This window comes from Vespa mandarinia, chromosome 6, assembly GCF_050613455.1.
Source record: "Vespa mandarinia isolate Hongniang chromosome 6, ASM5061345v1, whole genome shotgun sequence".
NCBI lineage: Eukaryota > Metazoa > Arthropoda > Insecta > Hymenoptera > Vespidae > Vespa > Vespa mandarinia.
This window is the reverse complement of record NC_140815.1, coordinates 3,852,061-3,880,000: the sequence shown is the minus strand read 5'-3', so window position 1 is coordinate 3,880,000 and position 27,940 is coordinate 3,852,061. Positions and strand designations below refer to the sequence as shown.

Sequence of the window (27,940 nt, the reverse complement as noted above, 5' to 3'; positions counted from 1 at the left end):
TATATATATATATATATATATATATATATATATATATAACTTATAACCATTTTGCTTTAAATAAATCTTACGTAAATATTTTAATTATTTATATTATATGTGCATTTATCTTTATAATTTACAAATTGTGAATATAAAAAATGTTTGATATTTGATGCAACTACGTACCTGCACTTTTCTTTCATGATTTATATAAATAACGGCATTAACAATTATAATTTCTTGTAAAATTTTATTTTGAAAATTTCGCACGATATTTATTAAACATTTTCAATATTTAAAATATCAGCAATTTTATAAACTTATTCATCCAAGTAAATCAACTCAAAATGTAATTTTTTATTGAACCTATAAAGTAACACACGCCATCTATAGGATACTTCAAGCAACTTGTTTTGTCCTAACTTCTGTTCATTCGTGTAGTGTAAGCATATACCTAAATAAAATACATTCATTTGATAATGCTTGATAACTTCATTACATTCTTCTTACAAGTAAATCTACTATAAAAAAAAAGAAAAAGAAATATTTATATATACATTTAACCATTATTTTAATTTGATTTGCATTGCTAAGTTACGAGTGAACAGTTGTAGAAATTTTGTTGTACCGAGTGAAATATAACCTTTAAATCGTTGAAGATGGTAATGTTTAATATTTTGTATTTTACTTGATTGTGTATCTTAATGTAATCTGTAATTTTAATTTTGAATATATGTAGAAATATATTCAAAATTAAAATTGATCTCTACGGTATATTCACTATATAATATTGTAGAAAATAAATTATTGATTTATCAAATAATCTAGCAATTATCAGTAACAAGATAGGAAAAATGTATTTATTTTGAAAATGTATTTTTGTGATGTATTTAAATATTTTTTTTTATGATTTAATTTTATACTATTTAATTGATTTGATTTAAAAAATCTTTTTATCTTCATAATATTTTTATCTTAATTTTGTATTCAATTTTACCTTTAATCTTTCTTATAGATTTACAAATGTATATTTATTTTCTTATATGAAACATATATTCAATTTTTATCAAATAAAACTTGCATAAATACAATTTATTTCTTTAAAGTTGTTTCAGTAGTGTATTTCTTTATTATTTATAGATAACAAATGGTTGTAGTAACTTTTCTCAAAGTAATCGAGAATTATGAAAAATTTTACAACAAAGCAACTCCAACGATTAGAAAATAAGAAGAAGAAAATGGCTGCTCTTTTAGAGATTATTAAATTGAATGAGAAAGACAGAGAAGTCAAAATGCTTGCTCTTAAACAAATTGTTATTTTCATAATGAATATTATCTTTCTATATCCATAGATTATTTAATTAGTTAGTGTATTATTGAATTAAATATTTATAGGAAACAGGACAAACTAATTCAGTGAATCACTTGGATAAAAATCATGGAATATTAAATGATGAAACCTCAAATCGTAAACGATTATGTTGTACAGCATTAGACGAAACTCATGATGAGAGAAATAATGAAATAAAAGACAAAGATCATAGTATTAAAGAAGACGATGAATGTACTACTAAAAAGCCTAGGTCATTAGATTTGTATAAAACTTTTATTTAATTATAACATAATTTGAGAAAGAATAAAAAGGCTTTTAAATTAGTCCATTTTTATATACAGGTTATTTGGAGACGATTATGAAGAGTTAAAAAAAAAATTAAAAGAAAACAAGAAAATACTTCAAAATATACCTCGAATACTATTAAGATCAGCTGGTTTTGATGCAAAGTTATATGATGGTTATGAATTTGCAAATAGAATTCCACTTTTTTTCAGTGATATACAACATTTGTTATTATATTCATTACTTGGTCATCATTCACCATATACACCAGCACGATGGTGTCAACTTGAAAAATATAACAAGGTAAACAAAAAAATCGAAAAACATAATATAATGAATTTTATAGTTAATCTTTTTTATGGATCATTTTATAGGTCACACATACTATAGTTTTTATAGTTGAAGGCCTTTCATTAGATCATTTCGTAGGTTATCGAAGCATATTTTCTCATATAACAGATGATTTGGAGTTTCGTTTCGAAATGATGACACCAGCAGCATATAATGGTTCTATAATAGAAGAACTTGTAGCAGTGCCGTTAACCGGGACACAAAGTGACAAATTAATTAAACGTATTTACAATGAATTAATATAAATATAGTAATTAAACTAAATGAAAATATCATATAATATATAAATATACAAGACTATTCCTATTACAGAATTTGGTTCTTTAGAGAATGCATTACGAAGTACAACTGATATAATACACTTATTAAAAAAGGCGTTCCCTATGAATATGACTACAACAAATTCTACAAATAGAGACAATAATCTACCTCCTACTGATAAATTTTCTAGGACACAATTATTACTGTCTTTACAGCAAATGGTTGAAGAAAATTATCCAGTACCACTGAAAGGAAAACTATGGGAAAAGTAAGTTTTATTATAATATTTTACATAATATATTAAATGAAATATAGTTTTACAGAATCATATGAAACTGTTGATTCGTTTTAGATATGGTGACTACGTTTTCACAAAAGATAATTACACTGAGGTAACTGCAAAATCACCTATGTTCGCTTTGGATTGTGAAATGTGTAAAACAATTACTGGAAATTTGGAACTTACAAGAATATCTCTTGTTAACGAAAGCTTTAATGTAAGTTGTACTTAAGAATTGTAAAAGATTAAACAACTTCATACTTTATCTTTATCATAGGTTGTTTATGAGACTCTTGTTAAACCTGATAATAAGATTATCGATTATTTGACTCAGTACAGTGGTATTACAGAAGAAATGTTAAGTAATGTTACTACAACGTTAACAGATGTACAAGAAACATTAAGAATGTTACTTCCTGCAGATTGTATCCTTGTAGGACAGAGTTTAAATTTTGACCTACATACACTAAAAATGATGCATCCATACATCATTGATACATCTGTGATCTTTAATATTACCGGCGTACGGTAATTAACATTTTTACAGAATATCATTGGTGTATTGTATGCAGTCTTTTAAAAAATTTTTATAACAAACTTTTATTTGCAGACATCGAAAAACCAAGTTACAAGTTTTAGCTAAAATATTTTTAGATATGTCTATACAACAAGGCAGTAGTGGTCATTGTTCAACAGAAGATTCAATAGCCTCTATGAAATTAACACAGTTAAAATTAGCTAATAGTATAGGTTATGGAGATTGTGTTCAACCTGTGTTACCTAAAGAATTGGATGAACATACATTAAAAGTAGAAACTGGTAATCAAATTATATCTCAACGAAAAATGAAAAAATTACGAATTGATAAATATGCTATATCCATATTTAATTATATAGTTAAAGAACAAAGGACTGCAACTATTATTGGTACTGATCAAATTATAAATGAATATTCCAAATATTTCAAAACATCTTCATTGAACATTAAAAATGATGAAAATTATAATGAGGGTGATCAGGTAATTTCGAAATTTATATAATTAAGGATACAAATAATTTGAGCATTATTATAAATTCTTATCTTAATGATTATTCTTTTCTTTTTTTTTTTTTTACAGATACGTCTGGTGGTAGCTGATAATGACAAGCAAGCAATAACGCGAGCCTCTGAAATAGCATTGCAGCATGAATTTATTGTATGCCATGTTAAAATAACGGAAAAACAATTAGAAGATGAACACATTAAAGAAACGTGTTGTACTGTGAATAAATGGATACACAAGCTTTGGCAACATATAGCTATAAATAGTCTAGCGTGTGTTATATTTAATGATCAAAAAAATGTTTGCAATGGAGCTTGTTTTTTAAATGTGAAAAAATGTGTACCGGAGAATGTGTGATCTGCGTGTAAGAAACAGAATAAAACAAAATGGATTCAAAGCTATTCATATAAAAAATAAAAAAATAAAATATTATTTTTTGCATAATAGTATAAACTATTTAAAAGACGAAAATGTTTAATCAATGTACGACGATATGTTTCATTTCGAAACTGTAACAATTTTGTTACACAATCTTTCCTGAACTATATTTTTATAATTAACAAATAATAATATACAATAATTTATATTTAGTATGTCTAATAATTGATTTCAACAAAAATGTACATCATTACGGAATATGAGTATCATAAAATAGATACAAGAAAAGAATTGAAGAAAAAAATACTCCCATATATCTTTACTTTGTTTTTTATTTTAAATAACCCATTTAATTTTTATTTAATTTTAATACGTTTCATATGTTTATTATATGAGGTATTCTTGCATGTGAAAATTTTGTCATGTCAATTGACATAGGTAAATCCATCAATTAAATAAAAAGGAGGAGAAAAAAGAATCATGGATCTGTTTATGAAGTTGATACGAATTTTGGTAAGATGATTATAAAAGATATATATTCGTTATTTACTACAAATATATATATAATTACATAGATAGTTATATATAAATTGCAGAATTCCTCGTTGGAGGGCAAGGGTTGCGGTAAGCAAATATGTATTTCTTGTATTATAATATTATCGTGTATAAAATTAAATGTATATATAACGTATATGTATACGTAATAAATTATACTATTTCATAGTTACATTACATAAATAGCTATGAACGATGACATGAATATGTACGATTAAATAAAAAATTGCAAAAGTGAAGAGGTCTATAGTGGTTGTTGTTGCTCAAGCTTGGACGAGTACATCAATGTAACGTAAATAATCTTATTTATTTGCGATAATTTCCACGTGGAGGTAAATATTGATTACTTCCAATGTTTCCATTTCCAAAAGCATTATTTCCATATCTGCCATCTGTTTATAAAAAGGAAAAAAAAGGACAAAGAAGCTCATTGAACACATTAAAATACAATCAAATTGAGAACTCAGATTAAAATCATCGAAATTAATTAATTGACATACCTTGTGGATATTGAGCCTGACCTTCGTACTGAACATCTGCATTATAACCATTTGCATCGTCAGCTGTATATTTCACTATTTGAGTTCTCGAATCGGGTAACAAAACTCTATATTCTCCTTGCACAAGATTTCCATCGCTACTTTCGCGTTGGGAATAATCATTTCCACTGGGTGGATCATAAACTTGATATTGGAAATTGTATGGTTGAGGCTGTTAATTACAACGAAACATTGTTTTTTTTAATTCTATTATGTGAACGACAAAGTACGATTTTTATAAGATAATTCATTTTATAAACTGTAGTTATATCTAAAGATTATAGTAAAATGAAACACCTCTTTTTATAAAGATAAATAATAATATTTTATATATATCAAATATATTCTTCAATATGTTTATTTCATTGTAATAATATTTTATGTATTTTATACTTAGAAGTTATTATTATATCACATATATATTTTATATATATATATATATTATTATTATTATTATTATTATTATTATTATTATTATTATTATTATTATTATTACGATAAAATGAACCTTTTCAAAATAATATTAATTGTAAGATAAAATAATTCTTTTTAAAAAGTTATATAATAGTATTTTATATATACTAAAGATTGTTATCATACCCTTCCATAATCTCCGTTAAAACCACCTTGATATCCTCTGTTACCACCGGTACCAAATCCAGGTGCCCCATAAGTCGAAGATGGTCCTCCAAAATCACCACCACCTCCACGATTACCATCCCCTCCGAAAGCTGGTGCTCCGTATAATCCAGCAGGTCTATCTCTAAAGTTTGATCCACCGAAGTCACCACCTCTGCCTAGACCTACCCCGCCGAATCTATCATTGAATCCGCTACCTGGTCTGTATTGATACCCACCACTTTCACCACCTCCCGGTAGGAGTCCAGCAAGTACATTACTACCGATACACGATAGTACTATGACAATTGTCATACACTGCAATCGAAATTAAATTATATTTAGTTTGATTACTAATGCGTTTAAACAGTTCGACTTATCTTAATTTAAAACTGTTCCCGTTAATCAATGAATTTTTAATTGGCGATTTAAAATAGCAATGTAATTAACTTTAATGTTTTTTTTTGTTTTTAATGACGTCATTATTATCTATATTAACAAACAATTCAAATCAGTAGAAATTTCTTCATTCGATAATTGTAACAATATTTCATATACTCTTACCCGTGGTATTAAATTTGTATTAGCAAATAAATTGAGCGATTAAAGAGTAATTATTGTTTTTCTTTTTTTTTTTTTGTATGAATTTCCAGTTTAATCCCATTTGAATATTCTCAGATGAATGCATTAAAAATATATAATTTTTTTTCTTCTTCTTTCTTTTTTTTTTGATAAATAAAAATTCTAAATCACTTATCGATTGTCATATCTTTCAATTCCGCCAGAAAATATTACTTATCATCAATAATCCGTATTTATATAATCCATAAATGACCTACCTCGTGATAATTCATATTGCTGTATGAGCGAAGATTCTATGAGGACTGAGAAAATGATGCTCCGCGGAGTTTATATAGTCTGCTGATCCTTTGTTACAGTTTATCCTTAGTGTGTTGCGTATACATATCCTTCCCTGCATTAGGATGAGCAACCGTAGATGTGGGAGGTGTAAAAGAACGTATATTCCCTTCACTCTATGATGAATTACGAGATGAGATGTTCAGTGGATGAGTGAAATAGCTTTAAATTTGAATTGGGCCTACGCACGTGACTTCGACCTGTCGATTAGGGTACTCGCGTCACGAAAGAAACGAAATCTCGACGTAATTATAAGATCACGATTTCTTCCGGTATAATTGTACATCTCAAAAACCCTCTTACGTCAATAATATTACCAAATAATATAAGATAATAATATTTACTGTCATTTTTTCTAAGAAAATCTAATTTCATTGGGTCATCCACATGTACAAAATGATTATTGACATATCTATCTGTGTGAGTGTCATGATGAATTTATTGATATATTATTAAATAACAAAATAAAAAAAATTCTTTTTTTATTATTTTATGAAAATAATTAATTTATTTCATTTCAAGTATCCTTTTATCGTGTGTGTTTTTCAGATGAAAATTGTACATAGTATGCGCGTTTCTACCTTATTTGCATATGCGTGTATATAAGTCCATAGTTAAAATAATTAAAAATTATCATTAAATTAAAAAATTTGTTTATCTTAAAAAATATTTCACTTTACTGTCGTTATGTCTCTGAAAAAAATAAATGAAAGGTAAAGATAAAGGAACAAAAGTAATGTGTAACGCGGATCTTTACGTTTATAACTTACGTAAATATAGAAATTCATTTTCATGTTAAAATATTGCAGCGATACAGTCTCTTTCGTTTGAAAGATATTATTTATCAGATGATCTATTTAGATCTCTCAGGCGAAAGTTCAGAATAATATTTCGGATGATCGATTATGATGCAACTTGAAGTACGGCGTAACTGGTTTCATCTTCTATTTAACTACACAAAACGATTACTGGTGTATGATGCAAATGAAAGGCAGATGAAGAAATAGGACCGTAAGTAGTTTAAGTGGAGCAAGAGAAATCAAGGATCATCCTTGATCTTTTTCTGTTGAAATTATCAATATCGTAGATGATCTAAATATGATTTATCGACCATTATCTATACCGATCAAGAGAATCATCACCTTTGTAATAGCTAATAAAGACATTCCGAATAAAAATGTCTTACACAAGCATGAATAATAAATAATATGTTAATATACTTATAGTTAAAAAAAAAAAAAAAAAAAAAAAAGAAAAAAAACAGAACAAAAAGAAAAAACAAGAAAATATCCAATTGTGTTTGAAATGAAGATACGAAATCATGAAGTATTTGTATGCAGATAAAATTAATATAGGGGAAAGTAGGGCAGCTCATACCCCCGGGTGAGTCGGGTCGTCTTCGTATTTCACAAACACATGTCTCCACCATCTATGTTATGGCATAATTAGCAAGCTTCAAACGAAATGATTACTAGCCACGATAGTTAGAAAAAGATCGTAGTAAACCGCATGTTCCCTTAATTTTGTCTATCTATTAAATATATTAAATATATATATATATATATATATATTTTTTTTTTATCTCTTGCAATCGGAGTAATGTACGTTAATTATTCATCGTTTTCTTTCTTGACAGCAAAAAATATTAAATCTTATATCATTAAACATACTCTTATATATATATACACATACACGCACACATGTATATATAAAAAAAGGTAGTGTAATGTAATTAGAGAAAGTGTGTATTACTTTTAATAAAAATGTATATTTTAAATATAAAGTAAAGCTCGCGCGAATTTAAAAGAGATTTTTTCAATGCATTTTACTTTGCAATCAAAAAAGAGTAACGTTATATAACTGATGTAATGAGACAAAATTATATATATAAATATTTGTATAAAAAAATGTTTAAAGATACATAGGTATATAAATAATTACGTTTTATTTTAAAATCTCCCTTCAACGAAATTTAGAATAAGGTGGCAAATTTCTTTTATACAAAAAAATGTTCTTTTCAAAAAATTATGTATACTTATATATATTTATTATTATACGATATTATTATTCAATATAAATTTTATAAATATTATCTTTTATGTGTTTAAACTCGATTGATAATTAAATGAATATACAGTTTCAAATAATATCCAATAGATGTCTCTAATCCAATATTTTCATGTATTACCGACGGCCGATAAGTTAAGTCATTTACATTATCTTCATTTATAAAAAGTAATAAAAAACAGATAAATTTTCTATTTTCTATTTCAAATACAATCAATCTCGCATTATTATCTCTTCATTTAATTTCAACGAATAACTTCTATATAAGTACAAAATTTTTAATGAAAAGTTCAATGGTACCACGCCTACATATTTATCAATGTATTACGATTCCATGCACGCTTGTGTAAGGTTTGCATGATAATATAAAGAAAGGACCCGTTACCGCATTCCATTACGTTAACAGCTTGTCATTCCACATTCTTCTGTATATTCCTGACGAAGACATGTCAATTGCCAGATGACCTTGACCGACTGCAAGAGTTGAACATATGTATATATACTTTTCCATGATCATTTTTAAGAGGTTTTTGACCTCAGTTAATTAAATATAAACTCGTTCGACATGTTTCTCTTAAATCAAAGAGAACATTAAAAAGAAAATCAAATCCCATAGAATATTTGATGAAAACGTTCCAATTTTATACTCTTTTTTCAAAAAAACTAATATATAATATTTACAAGTATCGTTTCAAGTATTAGTAACGATTTAAATAAATCTGAAATATATTAATTTAATAATATTGATTAGATAAATCTGAAAGAAAAAATATTTGTATATAAAAAAAAAATATATATATATATGTATATATACAATATATGTTTAATAAATGTTTTTTTTTATTTATAGTAATTAATCTATAGATATTTCGAGAAAATCTTATGCCGGAAGGATAATCCTTTTAATGATATACTTACTGATACAAATTACATGAATTTAGAACAATGTGCTTATTACTAGGTATATACATATAGCGATATAGCGGATCTATGATCGTTAATCGATCGTATAAGAAAATAAAAAAGGAAAAAGAAAAAGAATCAGTGAATATCGATATCCTTATGCAGCATGTTGTTGACCGCTATTCTTCCTTGAGAGATTCTCTTTTTTTTTTTTCCTTCAACTTGAACGCGACTTCACACCGGTAAAATATACAGGTGAAGGTAACCGGCCAGAGCTATCCGAAGCTACAAGTTTAAGATATTCAGTTTTCCTATAACCGTTGACCGAGTAATGAGTAACGTCTTCTCTCTGTTAAACTTAACTAACTGTCTGTCCTTTGCTTATTTTATATTGTTCAACATTAATATTATTAAAATGGAACTACGTTTATTATTTGTAAGTTCAATCGTTTAAGTGCCCCTAACATATTTCATAAATAATTTTTTAAATATTTTGTGTAGTAAAAGTTATTAAAAAAATGATATTCTTCGAGATTAATGTGTGTTACTTATCTTCTTTTTCCGTTTTTTCTTTTTTATTTATATCGAAGTTTTTTTATTTTTATTTAATACGATCAATTTTGTACGTGTCACGTCAGTTCAGTGATCAATATAAATTTTAATTTATTGCAATAGATAGGATGTAGAGTTATTGAAAATCAAAATGATAGTGTACTAACAATTTCTTTTTTTTTTCATTTTAATTTAAGTTTAATTTATTTAAATTTATTTATTTATAATTTGCTCGTTGTAACTTGAAAAAAAAGAAAGAATCGAATGAGAATATTTCAAAGATATAAAGAATGTCAATGTATTTAAATAATCTTTTTAAAGATGAATACGGAAGTGATGTTTTATATTCAAAATGTTAATTTTTTACGCGCGAAAATTATATTAATGAAATATATTAACGTATATATAGATTTTAGGACACATAACCGAATTTATATCTATAGATATTATTATAACAAAATAGTTATGACATAAGTCGATTCTAATAAAATTTATAAAAGAAAAGTAACATAATTTGCAGAATATTATTTAATGATATTTTAACGAATGTGTGATTACGTCAGTTTTAAAAAATTCATTATATCTTTCGATTTTACTGGTACCGGTTTGAAGATTTCGTCCTCATTAGCGACGATAAAATTTGACGTAATCATACTTTTTTAATGTTCGAAATATTTCAAAGGTAGGTTAAATATATTGATGAAAAATTTAAATTACAATATTACATAACACCATGATTTTTTTTCAATTATTTCTTTTCACTACGTACGTCATATTGCATTTTTATATTAACAATTTGAAATAATGAATAGAGAAAAATAAATACTTTTCTTTGAAAGTAAGTGATTTTTATAATATATAACATAAGATCAGTTTAATCAAAAAAAAAAAAAAATACGATAAGATTATTTGCAAATAAGCAAAAACATATAATTTAGAGCATGAAACGATGTAGTTGATGGACCACGTACCGTTAAGACTGAATGCATATAACGTGTTTACTAACGGGGAATGCCGTCAATGACCCGTATGTATCGCGCAGGTAGAGACAAGTAGAAAGTAGATATATATAATGACCCCGATTTTAGATTAGAATATATTTTTCTTTTTAGAAATATTTCAAAATTTATGTATTGTTAAAAATAACAATTTTCAAGTTTAAGTTTAATATATGACAACAGAATATTATCTTATTTCATATGACTTATTTATTTAATTTATTAATTATTCTTAATTTCAGATATTAGTTTTATGTAACTTAACTTTTGCTGAAGAATATCATACCACTAAACGAACAAAAACAAGTAATAACGATGTATCTATGCAAGATGAACCTCCAGAAGGATATTATGCATTTGTTGAATCACCAAATGCTGAACCACCTAAAGTTAAACCACCACCATATGTTGAAAGCGATAAAGAATGTCATGGTAGAAAAATATTTTACTTAATCTCCAAATTTTTTATTAGTTTTATAAATAGATTTTGATATTTACCTTGCTTAATATATTAGCTGATTAGTATAAATTTCAGATACTGGGAAAGGAAAGGGATATGCGTCTGTGTATAATATTTGTGGTGATTTAAATAAAGGATTTATACCTAAAAATCCAATGAAACAATATATAAATGGATCTTCCTATCCATTGTAAGTAAAACGCAAAATATTAATATAATTATTTGTATTATCTCTCTTATTTTCTTTTTAATATACATACATATACTTACATATACTTTTTTTTTTATACATATATTTGTAGCACTTTAATAAAAAATCATACTCTCAAGTTTTTGAGCAAAGCTTTGCCAATTTTAAAAGCAGATGAATCTTTACCAAAAGTTGCCAAAATTCAACCTGTGCAAAATTCGTAAGTAAAATATATATACATATATATATTTAATATTAATAATAATAATATTCAATATGTTAAAGTTTTTTTTAAATTATTTTCTTTGCAGAGTTGATCCTGATCGAAAGCGAAGTAGGAATAAAAGATCTTCTGATATAAATAATAATGCAAATCGTAATGGTCGCAAATTTTGTGAGAATGGTAGTGGAGTGTATGTTATTTTATTGCTTTGATGATTTATAATAATAAGTGTATTATATTATTAAAAAATTATTTTTAAAAATATCTTTATCTAGGGTATGTATGTTATACAAAGCAATTCAAGGTGAACCATTGGTAGCATCAGCAGCAGAACGCAGAGATGAGCCTTCAACACAAGAATATCATCAAAGAAATCCTGTTCAAGAAAAGCCTGAATATACTGGACCACCAACACCTTGCCCAGCAAAAGTAGAATATGCAACTCCAGTTTTTGCAAAAAATTATCAAGGAGTTTGGCGTTATGTTGTGCAAATTCCTTATGAGGGTTACTTTACACAAACAATTGAAGTTACTCGATGCATGTAAGTGATAATAAAAGATTCATATTTTTATATTATAATTTTAAAACTATCATTAATGACCAAACATGTACTTTTATTAAAGATAATAATGAATAATTTATATAGGCAATCAAGATGCCACTACTTAGATGGTGGTTGTTTGTCTTCACCACGATGGACTAGTTTATTGGTAGCTGAAATTTTTTATCCAGAAACTTTTCTGGAAGGGAGTCAGATTGACAGATTTCCAGGTCCCAGAGATCCTGTTGTCGGTGTTCCACCACCTGTACATGATTTCCAAAATTATCAACAGTACTTGCAAAAACGTGCAGGTGAAAATGAAGCACGTAATAGTGGCAGTTCTCAACAGCATCATTGCGATGGTGTAGATGAAATGGGTTGTTTCCAGGTAATTTACTTGTCATAAAAAAAAAAAAAAATCACTTATACATGTTTGATTAAATTCATAATTAATTTTTTTGCCCTTTACTGTAGGTACGATTATATTATGATTGGTTTTTAATACCAGGCAGCTGTAAATGTTGGCGACCTGATTATTTTAATCGCTATGTTCGTCGTAGTGGATCTAGTACTGAATTATGATCATACTTATTTACATTTATATATAATATTTAGATATTAAACGTGCGATTGTAAAACTATTAGTTCATTATTTGTAATTAGGAAAACATTACTGGTCAGATAAATGAATGATAATAGATAAGTACATTCAAAGCTAAATCTAAGTTAAAATAAGCTAATCATAATTTAGAGTAATTATTCAAAGAATTTTTATGTATGAGACATCTCTGCATAGAAAACTTTCATTGATATAAGATTTGTTTAGAAATTAACAATAACAATCAATTATTTATCTGTTTGTAATAATGATGCATTTACATTACTAAACATTCAAAAGTTGCTTCCTCAAATAAGAGATTGTGCCCTTTTGATGCGCGACTGATTATATCCTATAGATAACTAAATAATTACGTACATACACCTAAGATATACATTTATGTTACAGACTGTCATTGTAAGTACATCTGTTTGTTATAAATGTTATAAATATAATTATTTATATTCTAATTCGCGATTTTGTTTTATATATTAACTATTCAAGATTTATATATATATATATATATATATATATATATATATATATAATCTTTAGAAAAAAAATTTACATTTAAAGATATTACTTTATTCTTACATACTTACTTAGATGAAATATTTTTAATAACTAAGTATGAAATTTTATTATCTTCGTGAAAAGCGTAGTATATAATAAATTTGTAAATATTTATAGTTGATAAAAAATTACTCTTTAATCGAAGATAAATATGATATATAAGATAAGTAACATTCAGTCAGCAAATAATTACATTTTTTTTTTTTTTGGTAAGGACCTCGTACCTTTTACAACTTTTTCATTTTCTATACTTTCATGGCATTCTTAAATTTATCTAAATGAGCTAAAAGAGATCGACATCGTTACATAAACATTGTGCTTCCCTCTTGTAATATTCCACCTACATTAAAGCAAAATACTATTAACGTAACTCCATTAAATTATATTTTCTATAAATTTAAATATTTTGGATATAATAATAAGAGTACTTTTTTCCCTATTCATTTATCATTTTTGGTGAAAAAAGGAATGCCATAATTAAATATCCAATAATGAAATAATTATTAATTTAATAATAAATTACGTCTGAGTATAAACTATTACATACTATAATAATAAACATAATTCGTGAATTCTAATTCGATATTGTTTGAACTTTTTCTCTTCTACATTCATCTTTATATATTATACAATTAAAAATTATACAACTTCCATGTACATAATAACAAGAAAAGTATATTGTACAACTGCTTTCATGTAGATTTATTAGAGAACAAAAATTTTCAACGAAATCAAATATTTAAATTATTTGAAGATTGTTGATTTTTATAAGCCTTGTAGTTTTTAAGTAGTATAAATTATTTCTATAGATTACTTTTCTTGAAATTATAGGAAGTATTTTCAATCTACATTGTCTTGAAAAATGAGTTTTATATAACCAGGTGAACCTTCAAGAGGAACTGCACAGAAGGGACAGATCGCGATGTAACCATTTGTACCGTGTGGTATTGCCACCTGTTCCCAGTATCTGCAGATGAATATAGATTGTTAATATTGCCATTTTATAATTTTATGATAAACAAACTATTATATACAAAATATATACAGAAAAATCTTTTCTTTATATAATCTATAAAAATATTATTATTTTTATATATAATTTTTATTACGAACTTCACAGTTTTTTCTGTAGCCATATGTCCACAAGGTCTAAATGCATAAGTAGGTGGGCCTCTGTCAACATAAAAGGCAGGTTCAATTCCCATTGTAAGTTTCACTACTGATCCAGCAACCAAGCACATTGGACACTTTCTTGTTACTTTATCTTCTTCCTGACCCCAATCATGATGACCTTGTACATGACCACATTTTAAATAAACATATGGTTGCTGTTGAGCTGTATCTGATGCTGCCTTACGCGGAATAACTAGAGTATTTAAGCCAACAGGACATTGCGGCCGGCCAGCATTTATAGCATCAACTAATTCTTCTAAATCATGTTTTGTCTATGAAAAAGAAAATAAAAAAATAAAAAAAAAAAAATAAAAAAAAAAATTAAAAAAAATACAATTATAAATATACAGTATCAATGTAAAATTTACTTACACATAAATATTAATTAAAATTTACATTAATGAATTTATAAAGTAAATAATAAGTTATCAAACAAAAAATATAAAAATGTAACAAAAATATTATACTTGCAAAGTCCTTATTACATCTGTACTAAATCACATTTATCATGTTGAAAAAACTTTTAAAAATTTACCTTTTTTAAAATGGTAACAAAATAAGATTTTACTTACTGGTGATTTTGCAAGACCTTCTGCCGATCTCCAAAGTAATGTAGCTCCACATAAGTCAATAAGAGTACCATCTTGTAAAATATTATTTTCATCTTCTACATAATTTCCCTTTTGTTGAGCACTTCTGCTCTCTCTAAGGGAAAATACTCCACCTCCAACACTAACTTCTCGCCAAAATCCACATTGGGCTTCACCACTACAAAATTGTCCTCGTGGATGCATTATTAAAACACCATTAGTTGTCAAACCATCAATTTCTCTATTTTCTTGCCATTTTGTTGCTTTCTCCTATAGAATAGAAATGTTTCTCTTAACATAGAATTCTGAATTTAAAAATATATTATCCCATTGTAAATCTTACCCCTAAAAAGATGTTTCTAGAACTATCAAAACCAGCAGCATAAATTCTAGCAATTCTAGGATTAGATCGATCGGCAAGAATTCTACAGGCAAACCTACTAATTGTACTCTGAGCAACCCGGCCTTCATTTGCAGTTCCACATTCACTACCACCAGGACATGTATCCATTACAACAAAATCGATTGGTGACTCAGATGAACGACCAATCTATGCGTGATTAATTTGTTTAATATAACAATATAATTATAACAAGTTTATTTAGATAAATATGAATATATAATTCTTTTTTAATTTCATCTTCATTTAAACTTACTTGAAACATATCTGTTTCTTCATCTTCTGTATATTCAACTATAACAGCTTGAGTTCTGGAAAGTGTATATGAAATTGAATGCTGTTTTGTATTAAGAATGGCTTGTGAACTGTGAGGAGTTTTAACAATGTAATGTTTACTACGTTTAACACCATTTGGTATTGGTCTTTTAAATAAAATGAATTTACTTCTCCTCCTACCACGATCACCAGGTGGAAGATATCCATTGTATCTATAATAATGACCAAATATGATTAATATAATTCATCTTTGATAATTAAAGAATTATCCTAAATATATGAAAATAATATATATATATATATATTATTATATATATATATATATATATATATATATATATATATATATATATATATTAAAAACGTATTATTTTTTTTTACCCAAGAATAACTAATTCTCCATATTTTACTAGTTGCTTTGGTTTATCATGGCGATGACTATGACATTCATGAGGATTCACATGTGATCGGTTATGAGGATGTTTATTACGTGGACTATGAGGTGGGCCAAGAGTTTCTCCTTCTTCCACGAGCAATGGACTTTCGCTACTACCACCATCCGATCTGAAATAGTTGAAATATTATCTATATTTTATTTTTCATATTAATTACTGTATAATATACATATATATATGTGTGTATATGCATGTATGTATACGTATATATTGTTTAATACATTTATATCAAATACATACGAATTTAATTTAATAAATATGACTTACAAACCGAAAAGAAAGTAGAACTGAATAAATGTAAATTTTGCATTAGTATAAATGAAATAATTAAATTATTTAATTATCATTTTACTCGCATTGTGTATATAGTTTCTTATTATTAACAATATATTTCTTTTCTTTATATTAATTAAAAATGAGTAAAATTTAAATTCACATACTTCTAATAAAATTATACACATATGATATATAAAATAATATATATTTATTGTTGAAAAAATAAAAAAATATTATTGAAAAATATATTACATTATTTCTCATGTGTTTTGTAACAGAAAAAAAACAATTTTAATAGTATCTCATATTAATTTTCAAGATATAAAAGTAACGAAATCTTATCAATATGATATGTACATATAAAATGTCAAGATTAGTTACCGTATCACCATTGTGAGTTCTGCTTTTAAACCAATTTCGCCCCAACTGTGAACGCTCGCAACATGAGCCACTTTGAAAAATTTATACAAATGAACGATTTACAAATATTATTTATCAAAAGAAATCGTTATATGACTAGTTCAATGAAGTACACGAAACCGTTATAAATGCGAAGCTCAAGATTCGAAATATAAATTGGACGTTTCATGATTACGAGTTACACGATAATCACATTTATTACCGAGTGTGCATAACGCGCTCGAAGCTTCAAAGTTCAATACACTGCTATTATCGATATATACAAACGCTTTAACATTATAAGATACTTTTTTTATAATAATAGGAAATCCCTATATAAATACATCAATAATTGCTTTTAAATCACTATACGATTAATTTTCTTAGATTGTTTTCGTTGGGATCATTTAGTCAAGACAGATCCGTATAATACATGTAATCACAGTAGTACATAAAAGATTTCAAGCTTGATTTCTATTTTAAACTGCCATCTATATAGATAACCTTACATTGCTTAAAGGTTCGTCGTGATTGGTCAATACTAGCCAATAGTATCTCACTTGTATATTCGTACTTTATAAAAATATTTTTTATTTTCAATGTTTACTCATTATAAATGATTTTTTATATTATTATATTAATTATTAAATTATTTACTAGTAAAAGATATTTTGTAAGCAAAACTTCATTTATAATAAAGCCTGATTAATATTGTTTAACGACAACCAATGATAAAGCAATATTTCAGAAATGTCTTATCGTAGATGTCACTTCGTCCACTAATGACAAATTTAATTCAAATGTTTCGTAGCATATTTTAAACAATACGTGTGATGTTAATTTTTACATTAACTTATTCCATTAAAATAAATTTTACTGTCATATCACTGTAAATGCAAACGTAAATAATAAATGTGAAAAATCGTAAAAGAAGAATGGTACAATTAATGATACGATGTCACAATTTAAAAAACAGCTGAAGAAAAATGGTTTAGATTCTATCTTGAACTATATTATGCAAATTTTTTATGAGACCATGGATAAATTTCAATTAGTAGTAAATAATATTAAATAATAATTAATTCATATTAAATTTAACAATGTTTAATAAATAAGATTAATATATTAAATAGTTATAATATTTTATATATTTTTTTATTATAACAATAATTATACATAATTATAGATTACAATACCTTTATTAATTAAAAATTCAACATTACAATCACTTCTTACCAAAGAAGAAATGGAGTTGGTAAATAATATTGTATTTTCTATTGATGAAACGCAATCGGGACATAAACCACATTTATGTAATTAAAAAGTATTTTTTTTATATCAAAATTATTTACAAAAATGCAGTAGTATAAATATCAAAAATACAGATATTTTTATTTTTATGTAATTATTTTTGTATTATTTTTAAAAAATTAACATCTTTTAGGTGAATCAAGAATTTCACGAACTTTGCACGAATCATCGACAAATACATTAGAAGAAGATATTACAGATAAAAATATTACGGATCCTATGGTTTACAAAATGCTTAACGTATTTTTTATTTAATTAATAATAAAATAAAAAAAAATAAATAAAAATGAAATATTCCTAGAGATATCGTTTATAAAATAAAAAATTGTTTTTTAATTAGATACTATATAGTTATCCCAGTATTCGTAAAGCGGCTGCCTCATGTCAGATGAACATTTCAGCGCAATTATTGCTTTTTAAACATTATATATATTATTTTATGGAATATATCATATCAATAATGCAATTAACACCAGAAGAAGAAATGATTAAAAATATGCATTACCGAAATGTTTGGTTGCGTGATAAAAATGCAGTTGAAGAAACAAAAAGTAATTAATATATTGCAATGTATTTTTATTACATTTTTCTATATTTAGTAAAAAATAATATTTTTTTTTTATATAACAATAATTTGTTTATATAATATTTTTATATAAAAAGATATTGAAACATTTCTGTTATATAAAAAATATAGAAATATATATATATATATATAAAATATTTGTATATAAACAAAATATTGTACCTATATAAAAAATTTTTTTGTATAAAAAAAAATATTAAACAAAATTTTTTCTCATATTATTAGAACTTACTGCACATTTAAAAACTCAGAGAGAAAACAAAGAAAAGGAAATGGAAAGTACTATGACACAATATAAAACTGATACAATAATTATCGATAAATTGAATGAAATATGTCTAGAAGATTTACAAAGTGTCGGGTAAATATGCAATAAAATTTCATAACGATTATATGAATTTACAATTAAGTGATTTTTATTCTTTTCAGTAATAAATACGAAAAAAAACAATATTTGCTTTATAAAAATTCGGAAATAAAACGAGACGAATTACATAATAAATTAAATCAAATGAAGGAGGAGTTTGCAATGATAAAAACTGCTAATCTCAAAACGACGTCAGATATTAATAACAAAAGGTAATTTATTTCAATTCTAGATATCTATTAAGAATGAATATGGTTTAATTTATATTATTTGAAATTTAAAATATTTATATTTGTATTCTTATTAATTAGTTAAAATACGTGTATATTTGATTTTTATAGATTGAAAACCGAAGCCCAATTATTGAGTTTGATTAATAGATTCGACACAGATATGGATGATAAATTATCTGAATATGAAGAACTCTGCGAAATATATGAATCAGATAAAATGGAAAAAAATTCGTTAAAGGTACATATATATTATACATGTATCGATTATATATATTATATTTATATAAATTTATTATATATATATATATATGTATTATATATTTAAAAATATAATATTAATAAATATATAAATATATATTATAATATTATTATTTATATTATATATAGTTAAAACGAATATAATTTAATTATATTAACAAATTAAGTATATATACATAAATATATTCTTTATTACAGACAGCGATACAATTGCAAGAGGATACTTACAACTTATTTATGAAAGATGTTTTTGATGAAACTTTGGAATATTATGCAGGTTAAATGAAATATGTGAAATTATTTATTATTTACTACGATAAGAGTATATGTCGAAAGTAGTAATTATGAGCATTTAGCAACATTTTACTTATATAAATAATAATAGAAAATTCTAGACGATGTTCAATAATATATCATTACAAACTATTAGTTATAGTTTGAGAGAGAGATGATGTTTATAAAACATACAATAACATCTTTATTAGTATATGATCAAACAGGAACTTCTTATATACCATGAAATTATATTACACGCTACAAATGTGTTATGAAACAATAGTCAATATGTTGATACTTATGCATATGCATATAGTTATAAGTAAATTATAAGTTGCTTGAATATTCATATTTGAAAGAATAAAAATTGTTCGAATATTTACAGAAAATTTGAAAAAATAAAAAATATTAGAAAATAAAATAATTTTCCTTTTTTCAAAAACGGAAAAAATTTTCTTTTAATATTCTTCATTTGTGGCAATATTATTTATTGTTTATTATACATATTGTTTATTATATATATATATATATATATATATATAACGAATTAATATATATATATATGCATATTAATATACACATTTATATGTGTGTGTGTAAATAATTAATACAAAATATATTAAAAATATGTTAACATATGTAAAATAAATATTAAAATAAATAATAAAAAAATATAGAATTGCGGAGATTTTCAAAGTCGGTTTCATGATCACAAATAATTCTGGAATCTTTGTTCTAAATGATATTAAATGATTCAAAATGAATAGTTCTAACAAATCAAAGAAAATAAAGTAGTAATTATCACTTGATTGTACCAACGGGAGATATATAAAGCAGAATCGATCGTGCATGTCTTAAATAGAAGATGCAACTTTCCTCTCGGAAGATACAACGGAAATTGATATATATCTATATTTTTCATATATAACGAATTGAATAATGAAATTAATTCTTTTAACGATACTATTATTATTCGATTGTTGTTTGGGAAGAACTTCATCTTTTTCTTTGTTAAAATATATTCTTTCTTCGAATAAAAATGAATTGAAGAAAGTAAGAAGCGAATCAGAACTTAATGGCGATGATACTGTTTTAGATTTCGTGAGTATTATTTTTGTTCTTTTTTATCAAATATATTTTATCTCAATTATATCTTATAATAAAATAAAATAAATATATATATATATATATATAAAATTTAGTTTTTTGTTAAATTAAACTATTGAAATATTTTGATATAACGTTATATTGATTTGATTCATAAATATATTAATAATAAACTGTAACAATAAACTGTTTAGTTCCAATAATACTTATAGTAATAAAATAATTTGCTACTTTGTAATTTATTAAATGATTCTACACGCACACGCACATGTATACGCACACACATAGCTATAATTTTGTTTTGCACTAAATTATTATTTCTTGATAATACTCAAAACAAATACATATAAAATTATATCTAATTTTAGATTGGATTAGTTCAACGTCATGGATACCCGGCCGAGGAGCACAAAGTAACTACGGACGATGGTTACATACTGACAATGCATAGAATACCTAATAGTCCTTTATCAGACATAAATAAAAAGAAGGATGTCGTATTTGTACAACACGGTATGACAGCATCATCTGATTCGTGGGTATTACTTGAGCCTAAGAAAAATCTCCGTAAGTGATTAGATTAGATCTTAAGTACATACATATTTTATCTTAATAATGTATTAAATAATAATTATAATAAATATTATAATATAATTTAAATATATTAATATATTCAAATATATAAATAATAATAATAATAATAATAATAATAATAATAATAATAATAATAATAATAATAATAATAATAATAATAATAATAATAATAATAATAATAATAATAATAATAATAATAATAATAATAATTAATTAATAAATTACTCATACTTATATACATTTAGCTTTTTTACTTGCTGATACTGGATATGACGTCTGGCTTGGAAATTTTCGGGGAAATACTTATTGCAGATCTCATGTCAATTTGACGACAAACGATCGAAAATTTTGGGAATTCAGGTAAAAACAAAATAAGCATTAGTCGATATCATTTAGGTAAAAATTTTGTAAGTCTTAAAAAGACCATTTTAATTATTTGAAATATCTACCTCTTTATTTCGAAGGAATAAAATATTTAATATATTTCTATCGAGCATCATCTTCTGTATAGTACTAAAAACTATCGACAATCTTTTTAACGATTTTATATTATTTCATTACAATCAAACAATAATAATTCTTTGTATGTGATAAAATTTGTATCGTATTTTTTTAATTTTTTAATTTTTGTGCATACAATATATTTATATACTCGTGTAGATATACAAATTTTATATATTTTTTATATATTTAATACATATTTCTTTAATATATATGTATATGTATATGTATGTAATTATTTCCGTTCAACAGCTATCACGATATTGGCTTACATGATACTCCTCAATACATCGACTATGTTCTTAATTATACAGAATCGAAGAAATTATTTTACATAGGACATTCTATGGGTACATCGGTTTCCTACGTTATGTTGTCCATGAAACCGAGTTATAATGATAAAATGAGATTAGTTATAAGCTTAGCACCAGTTTCTTACTTTAAACATAAATTTCCACCAGGCATAGAACGTATCATAAAAGACGTTCCAAAAATAAAGGTAAATATTAATTGCACAGATGCATATATTTTGTTAACATATAATAATTATTTATATACGTACATGTGTGTATATGTATTATTGTTTGTGTAAATAAAAAATCTTTTTCAGAGAATATTAGAAGCAGAGGGGATTTATGACATCTTATCACAATCAAAAATGATGAAATTATTGGGTGCCAAATTATGTAACGAGAAATCGATTTTCCACTCAATATGTGCGTCAGTATTGTATCTAGTTTCAGGACGCGATACTATGCAAACAAATACCGTAAGCTAATAATGTATTCAAAGATACACACGCACGCAAACATGTGCGTAAGTTAATAGATATTTTTTATATTTTTATACATAATATAACATATTTGCATAGATATTTCTTATATCTTTATACATGATACAACATATTTGCATAGATATTTTTTATATCTTTATATATAATATAACATATTTGCAACGAAATGTGATCGTTCATTAAATTTACATAAATATCTTATTTACAGTCACTGATACCATATTTTTTAAATTATATACCTGCTGGTGTATCAACTCAAAGTCTATTCCACTATTATCAAAATTATCTAACAGGTGCATTTTTTGTTTTTCTTTTTATAATAATTGTTATTATTATTATTATTACAATATCCTTTTTAAATTTTACAATAAATAAAATATTTATATATATATATATATATATATATATATATATATATATATCTTATCGTATTTATTGTAAGGTAATTTCGAAGCTTATGATTATGGGTACGAAGGTAATCTTATTCACTATAAAAAAGTAAATCCTCCGGTTTATGACTTAAAGAAAATAATAGCTCCATTAGCTTTATTTTATGGAATTAATGATGTATTAACGAATGACAAAGTAAGTTAAATTTTGTTATACTTTCTTAAAAGAATTAGACAGATTATCTAGAAACATTTATTTATCTATCCAATTTTATCTAGGATGCAATTGAATTGAGCAAAAAATTATCTAATGTCGTCACGTGCGAAGCTGTGCCGTACGAGTGCTTTTCTCATTTGGATTTTGTTATAGCGAATGACGTAAAAGCACTATTATATGATCGATTGTTAGATTTAATGAAACAATTTTAACGATTTGCTTACATATAAAATTCAAACAAAACGAAAAAAATTAAAAAAAACAACAAAAACGATGTAAATTATTTATACATCATATATATTATAAGTCATATATATACACAATAAAGGGCCATTAAATTAATTATATATATATAATTATATATAACTAACGAATGACAAGTATATATATATATATACTTATATATATATATATATATATATATATATATACTTATATATATATATATATATATATATATATATATATACATAATATGTACATATATATATATATATATTCTCATAAATGTATCCTGTTTGACCTGTTAAACTGGTTAATTTGCAATGCAGAGTAAATTATAAAACAAGAGCCAATTATAAAATAATAATAAAAAATCTAATTAATAATCTATTAAATCCCATGTACTAATCATCCAAACACCTCACCAAGAAAATTAACGAGGACGCAGAGAGAGGGAAAATTAGAACCAATGAGATTTAGTTATTAATTGAAACAAATCTCTCTTCCCATATATTAAGGATCCACAGCGGGTATTAAAAGGATTGCTCTGGCATTCTATCTCGTCAATTAAGTTTTGTGTTGTTTGTGGTATTTTATATCTGGACTGTTTAATGAAAACACATATTATTTTTGTAAGTACATAGTCTTTCTGATCTGCTATCTTTGTCATTCATCACTGGTTACATCGCTGTCCTGTTTCGAAATTAATCCACCATATACAATAAAAAGTGCTTTCTCTTATTTTTTTAAACCCCCTATTTATGTTATATTTATTCATTATGTGAAATTTTCAACGACGGATTCTTTTTACGAAACAATTTATCGTAGCATAATTTATGGTACGATTAATTTTTTCTCATGTAATACAAATATTAAGACGCTTTTTAAAGTTTTTTACAATCCTTGTATACTTTTGTAGTGTTTCTATTTACGTTACACATGTACACCTTATCTTAGTATTTTAGCGTAATCTCAGATAGTAGTTTATGTATATTAAAACAATTAAAAATACGATCTAAAACGCTTACAAAACTATATATAATATTATATACTATATATAATTGCTTACAGGTTTAAAAGTTGTATAAATCAATATAAATAAAAAAAAAAAAAAAGAATGAAATCGTCAACGTGGATAGTAATAATTTTATCAATGTTTTTCGGACTCAAAATTAAACCATTTTCAATATTTCAAAAATCTTTTTTTTTACAAAATCCATCTTTAAATAATGTTACTTCAGATTTTGTAAGTAAATCACTTATTTTTATAATAATATGTTATATCTTCTTTTTCAATTTATATGTATTACAACATATAAAGGAGTAAGTGACAAATCAATTAATTTCAGATAGAATTAGCTAAACAGAATGGATATTTTGCGGAAGAACATACGGTTGTTACAGAAGATGGCTATACTATATTGTTTCATAGAATACCTTATAGTCCCGTATCAAATATTACCTATAAAATAAGACCAATAATATTGATGCAACCCGGTGCATTTGCTTCATCCGATTATTGGATTTTATATGGCTCTAAAAGAAGTCTTCGTAAATATTTTCAATAATAATGATATTTACACAGGCACGCACGCGCACACACACAACTCTACAATATGATATTCTGAGAAAATGATTTCAATATAACATAAAACGCATTTGATTAATTAGTATTACTTTGTAATATTTCATAAGACGATACAAATGAGTCTTGTTATAGGAATGTTATTTAAGTCACTAATCATCAATATTCATTGTATAATATAAATATTTATTGTAATAGCGTGTTCACTTGCGGATGCTGGATTTGATGTATGGCTGGGAAATGCTCGAGGAAATGTATACGGTCAAACTCATGTAAAATTTTCATCGAAGGATAAAGAATTTATGCAATTTAGGTAAATCCTATGATTATGATAAATGATAATGAATAACAAAATAAATTTATAAAAAAAGAAAAAATACAATTAATCTTTCGTCTTTAAGCAAATTTTTTCTTGTTCAATAATAAAAAAAAAAAAAATTAAACATTTTTTTACAGTTATCACGAAATTGCAATTTACGATGTTCCAGCAATTATCGATTATATTCTTAATTATACAAAATCGGAAAAACTTTATTTTATTGGACACTCGATGGGCACAACGTTATCATATGTTTTATTATCAATGAAGCCAGATTATAATGAAAAAATACGTTTAGTTATAAGTTTGGCACCTACTGCATACTGGAAGAAAGAAATTATGTCTCCACTATTAAAATTTATAATAACATACAGTTCAATACCCAAGGTAAAAGAGATAAATAAAATATAATACACAAAATATTACATATTATAAATAAAGTTGACACATTCTTTTTTTTAACAATTTCTCTTTTTTTTTCTTTTTTCTTTATATAAAAACAATATATTTTCCAAATAAATTCAAAAAAAAATTATTTTACTTATTTAATTAACACGATGACTGCCACGCGCGTTGACGTGAATTTCCTTCAGGCCACGCGTACCGTGAAAAATAATAAAAATTTAAAAAAAACTTTATTAAAAAATTTTTTTATAAAAAAAGAAAAAATTTCTTTTAATTTTTTTTTATTTAAAATTTTTTTATTTTAAAATTTAAATAAAACAACAACTTATTGTCCAAGTTGTCCCGACCAACCTCAGATTTGTATAGAATGTTTTAAAGTTTTACATTCTACATAATTTTCTTAATATACCATTTTCGTATTACTTTTATAACAATAGTTTATATTAATGAATATTCATTATAAATTTATGTTTATATTAATAAATATAGTTTATATTAATTAATATTCAATAATTTTGTTAGTTCCTCTGCGAAATATCTTTTCAAACACATACGAATATCTTTCGCAAGTAGTCAAAGAAGCGTGACCATAATACGGGTGACGCGGCTCAATCAGAAATTCTACTGTCACCCGAATATGGGTGACGTGGCAGTCAATGTGTTAATTAATTAATTTTTTTTTCAGTTTTTATTAGAATCAGGAGAAATTTATGGTATAATACCTAAATCAATTATAAGTAAATCATTGACAGCAGCTTGTTCTTATAAATTTATTTTGCAATCTTTATGTACTCCAATAATTTTTGCATTGATTGGATCAGATCCTTTCCAAAATAAACCCGTAAGTCAAATATAATTTGAATATTTGATAATAATTATGAAACACAACTAATTGATTTATTTTCTTTTATATATGTACACATACACAACACACGCACGCACGCACAGTCAGAAATATATAGATTTCTTAGCTATTATCCATCAGGTGGTTCTTTCAATATTTATTATCATTACATTCAAAATATCATAGCAGGTAAAATTATCTTGTAATCTATGTACAGTATCTATACTTCAATATAACGATATGCATTAATTCGACTTTAATGCACATTTCCGTCATCGTTACTTTTAATTAAAATGATTATGTTTATTTTATAATTATGTTATTATTATGTTTTTTAGAAAAGTTTCAAAGTTATGACTATGGATATGAATATAATATGAAACTATATAAACAAAAAGTACCACTCGAATACGACTTAACAAGAATATCAGCACCAGTGGCCTTGATATACGGAAAAAATGATATACTTGTACCAAATAAGGTTATTCTTAATTTTATTTTAGTGTATATTTAACACACTTTTTTTTATAATAATAAATCTTTACTTATTATTTTGTAGTTTTTGGTCGAACTGTATAAGAAGTTACCAAATATTCATTTATTTGAAGTTGTACCATATGATCATTTTAATCACATAGATTTCATAACCGCCAGAAATGTAAAAGAGTTACTGAACGATCGTATTATAGATTTATTGAAACATTATTTGCAATAA

General features: G+C 25.0%; 5 protein-coding genes across 8 annotated transcripts; 3 read left to right on the top strand and 2 right to left on the bottom strand.

The window, feature by feature from the left end:
* The first annotated feature begins 404 nt into the window (after positions 1-404).
* Rexo5 (RNA exonuclease 5) lies at positions 405-4,168 on the top strand. 3 transcript variants are annotated; one of them, XM_035864992.2, is made up of 11 exons: positions 407-644; positions 1,123-1,295; positions 1,378-1,565; positions 1,657-1,903; positions 1,975-2,173; positions 2,264-2,480; positions 2,565-2,709; positions 2,770-3,020; positions 3,103-3,311; positions 3,390-3,511; positions 3,611-4,162. In XM_035864992.2, exons 2-11 carry the CDS (start codon positions 1,167-1,169, stop codon positions 3,890-3,892), a joined length of 1,989 nt encoding a protein of 662 aa, XP_035720885.1. In that variant the 5' UTR covers positions 407-644; positions 1,123-1,166; the 3' UTR covers positions 3,893-4,162. The 3 variants fall into 3 exon arrangements, with proteins under 3 accessions (XP_035720884.1, XP_035720886.1, XP_035720885.1); XM_035864991.2 differs by having other exon boundaries at positions 405-644; positions 3,103-3,511; positions 3,611-4,168; XM_035864993.2 differs by lacking the exon at positions 1,123-1,295 and having other exon boundaries at positions 405-644; positions 3,103-3,511; positions 3,611-4,168.
* Positions 4,169-4,606: 438 nt separating this feature from the next.
* On the bottom strand, positions 4,607-6,542 carry LOC118441074 (uncharacterized). Of its 2 annotated transcripts, XM_085657705.1 has the most exons (5): positions 6,465-6,505; positions 5,865-5,943; positions 5,608-5,810; positions 4,969-5,179; positions 4,607-4,860 (listed from the first exon to the last, which is right to left on the bottom strand). In XM_085657705.1, the coding sequence occupies exons 1-5, from the start codon at positions 6,477-6,479 to the stop codon at positions 4,775-4,777; spliced, it is 594 nt and encodes a 197-aa protein (XP_085513831.1). In that variant the 5' UTR covers positions 6,480-6,505; the 3' UTR covers positions 4,607-4,774. The 2 variants fall into 2 exon arrangements, with proteins under 2 accessions (XP_085513831.1, XP_085513830.1); XM_085657704.1 differs by having other exon boundaries at positions 5,608-5,943; positions 6,465-6,542.
* A 3,250-nt stretch (positions 6,543-9,792) lies between these two features.
* On the top strand, positions 9,793-13,538 carry spz6 (Spaetzle domain-containing protein 6). Its single transcript, XM_035864478.2, has 8 exons — positions 9,793-9,949; positions 11,306-11,495; positions 11,599-11,713; positions 11,826-11,933; positions 12,025-12,126; positions 12,212-12,478; positions 12,584-12,866; positions 12,953-13,538. Exons 1-8 carry the CDS (start codon positions 9,845-9,847, stop codon positions 13,058-13,060), a joined length of 1,278 nt encoding a protein of 425 aa, XP_035720371.1. The 5' UTR covers positions 9,793-9,844; the 3' UTR covers positions 13,061-13,538.
* Positions 13,539-13,755: 217 nt separating this feature from the next.
* On the bottom strand, positions 13,756-17,665 carry Pli (E3 ubiquitin-protein ligase pellino). The gene is made up of 7 exons (XM_035864476.2): positions 17,201-17,665; positions 16,470-16,652; positions 16,069-16,300; positions 15,756-15,962; positions 15,395-15,682; positions 14,763-15,094; positions 13,756-14,616 (listed from the first exon to the last, which is right to left on the bottom strand). The coding sequence occupies exons 1-7, from the start codon at positions 17,209-17,211 to the stop codon at positions 14,490-14,492; spliced, it is 1,380 nt and encodes a 459-aa protein (XP_035720369.1). The 5' UTR covers positions 17,212-17,665; the 3' UTR covers positions 13,756-14,489.
* Positions 17,666-21,122: 3,457 nt separating this feature from the next.
* Positions 21,123-27,940, top strand: LOC118440945 (lipase 3-like). Its single transcript, XM_085657651.1, has 15 exons — positions 21,123-21,350; positions 21,725-21,923; positions 22,196-22,310; positions 22,704-22,950; positions 23,062-23,220; positions 23,453-23,537; positions 23,687-23,829; positions 23,913-24,059; positions 25,422-25,623; positions 25,856-25,970; positions 26,904-27,022; positions 27,077-27,222; positions 27,330-27,414; positions 27,564-27,706; positions 27,785-27,940. The coding sequence occupies exons 1-15, from the start codon at positions 21,189-21,191 to the stop codon at positions 27,938-27,940; spliced, it is 2,223 nt and encodes a 740-aa protein (XP_085513777.1). The 5' UTR covers positions 21,123-21,188.

Coding starts and splice junctions, on each gene's coding strand:
- Rexo5 (XM_035864991.2), top strand. CDS start 1,167: ATGAAAAATTTTACAACAAAGCAACTCCAACGATTAGAAAATAAGAAG. Junction 1,904..1,974: donor AACTTGAAAAATATAACAAG/GTAAACAAAAAA, acceptor ATCATTTTATAG/GTCACACATACTATAGTTTT. Junction 3,021..3,102: donor TTTAATATTACCGGCGTACG/GTAATTAACATT, acceptor TTTTATTTGCAG/ACATCGAAAAACCAAGTTAC.
- LOC118441074 (XM_085657704.1), bottom strand. Junction 5,180..5,607: donor TTAACGGAGATTATGGAAGG/GTATGATAACAA, acceptor TGTAATTAACAG/CCTCAACCATACAATTTCCA. Junction 4,861..4,968: donor TCAGGCTCAATATCCACAAG/GTATGTCAATTA, acceptor TTTTATAAACAG/ATGGCAGATATGGAAATAAT.
- spz6 (XM_035864478.2), top strand. CDS start 9,845: ATGAGTAACGTCTTCTCTCTGTTAAACTTAACTAACTGTCTGTCCTTT. Junction 9,950..11,305: donor TGGAACTACGTTTATTATTT/GTAAGTTCAATC, acceptor TCTTAATTTCAG/ATATTAGTTTTATGTAACTT. Junction 12,479..12,583: donor ATTGAAGTTACTCGATGCAT/GTAAGTGATAAT, acceptor TAATTTATATAG/GCAATCAAGATGCCACTACT.
- Pli (XM_035864476.2), bottom strand. Junction 16,301..16,469: donor GGAGAATTAGTTATTCTTGG/GTAAAAAAAAAT, acceptor TCATTATTATAG/ATACAATGGATATCTTCCAC. Junction 15,095..15,394: donor AAGGTCTTGCAAAATCACCA/GTAAGTAAAATC, acceptor TCTTTTTCATAG/ACAAAACATGATTTAGAAGA.
- LOC118440945 (XM_085657651.1), top strand. CDS start 21,189: ATGAAATTAATTCTTTTAACGATACTATTATTATTCGATTGTTGTTTG. Junction 22,951..23,061: donor AAGACGTTCCAAAAATAAAG/GTAAATATTAAT, acceptor AATCTTTTTCAG/AGAATATTAGAAGCAGAGGG. Junction 23,538..23,686: donor TTATCAAAATTATCTAACAG/GTGCATTTTTTG, acceptor ATTTATTGTAAG/GTAATTTCGAAGCTTATGAT.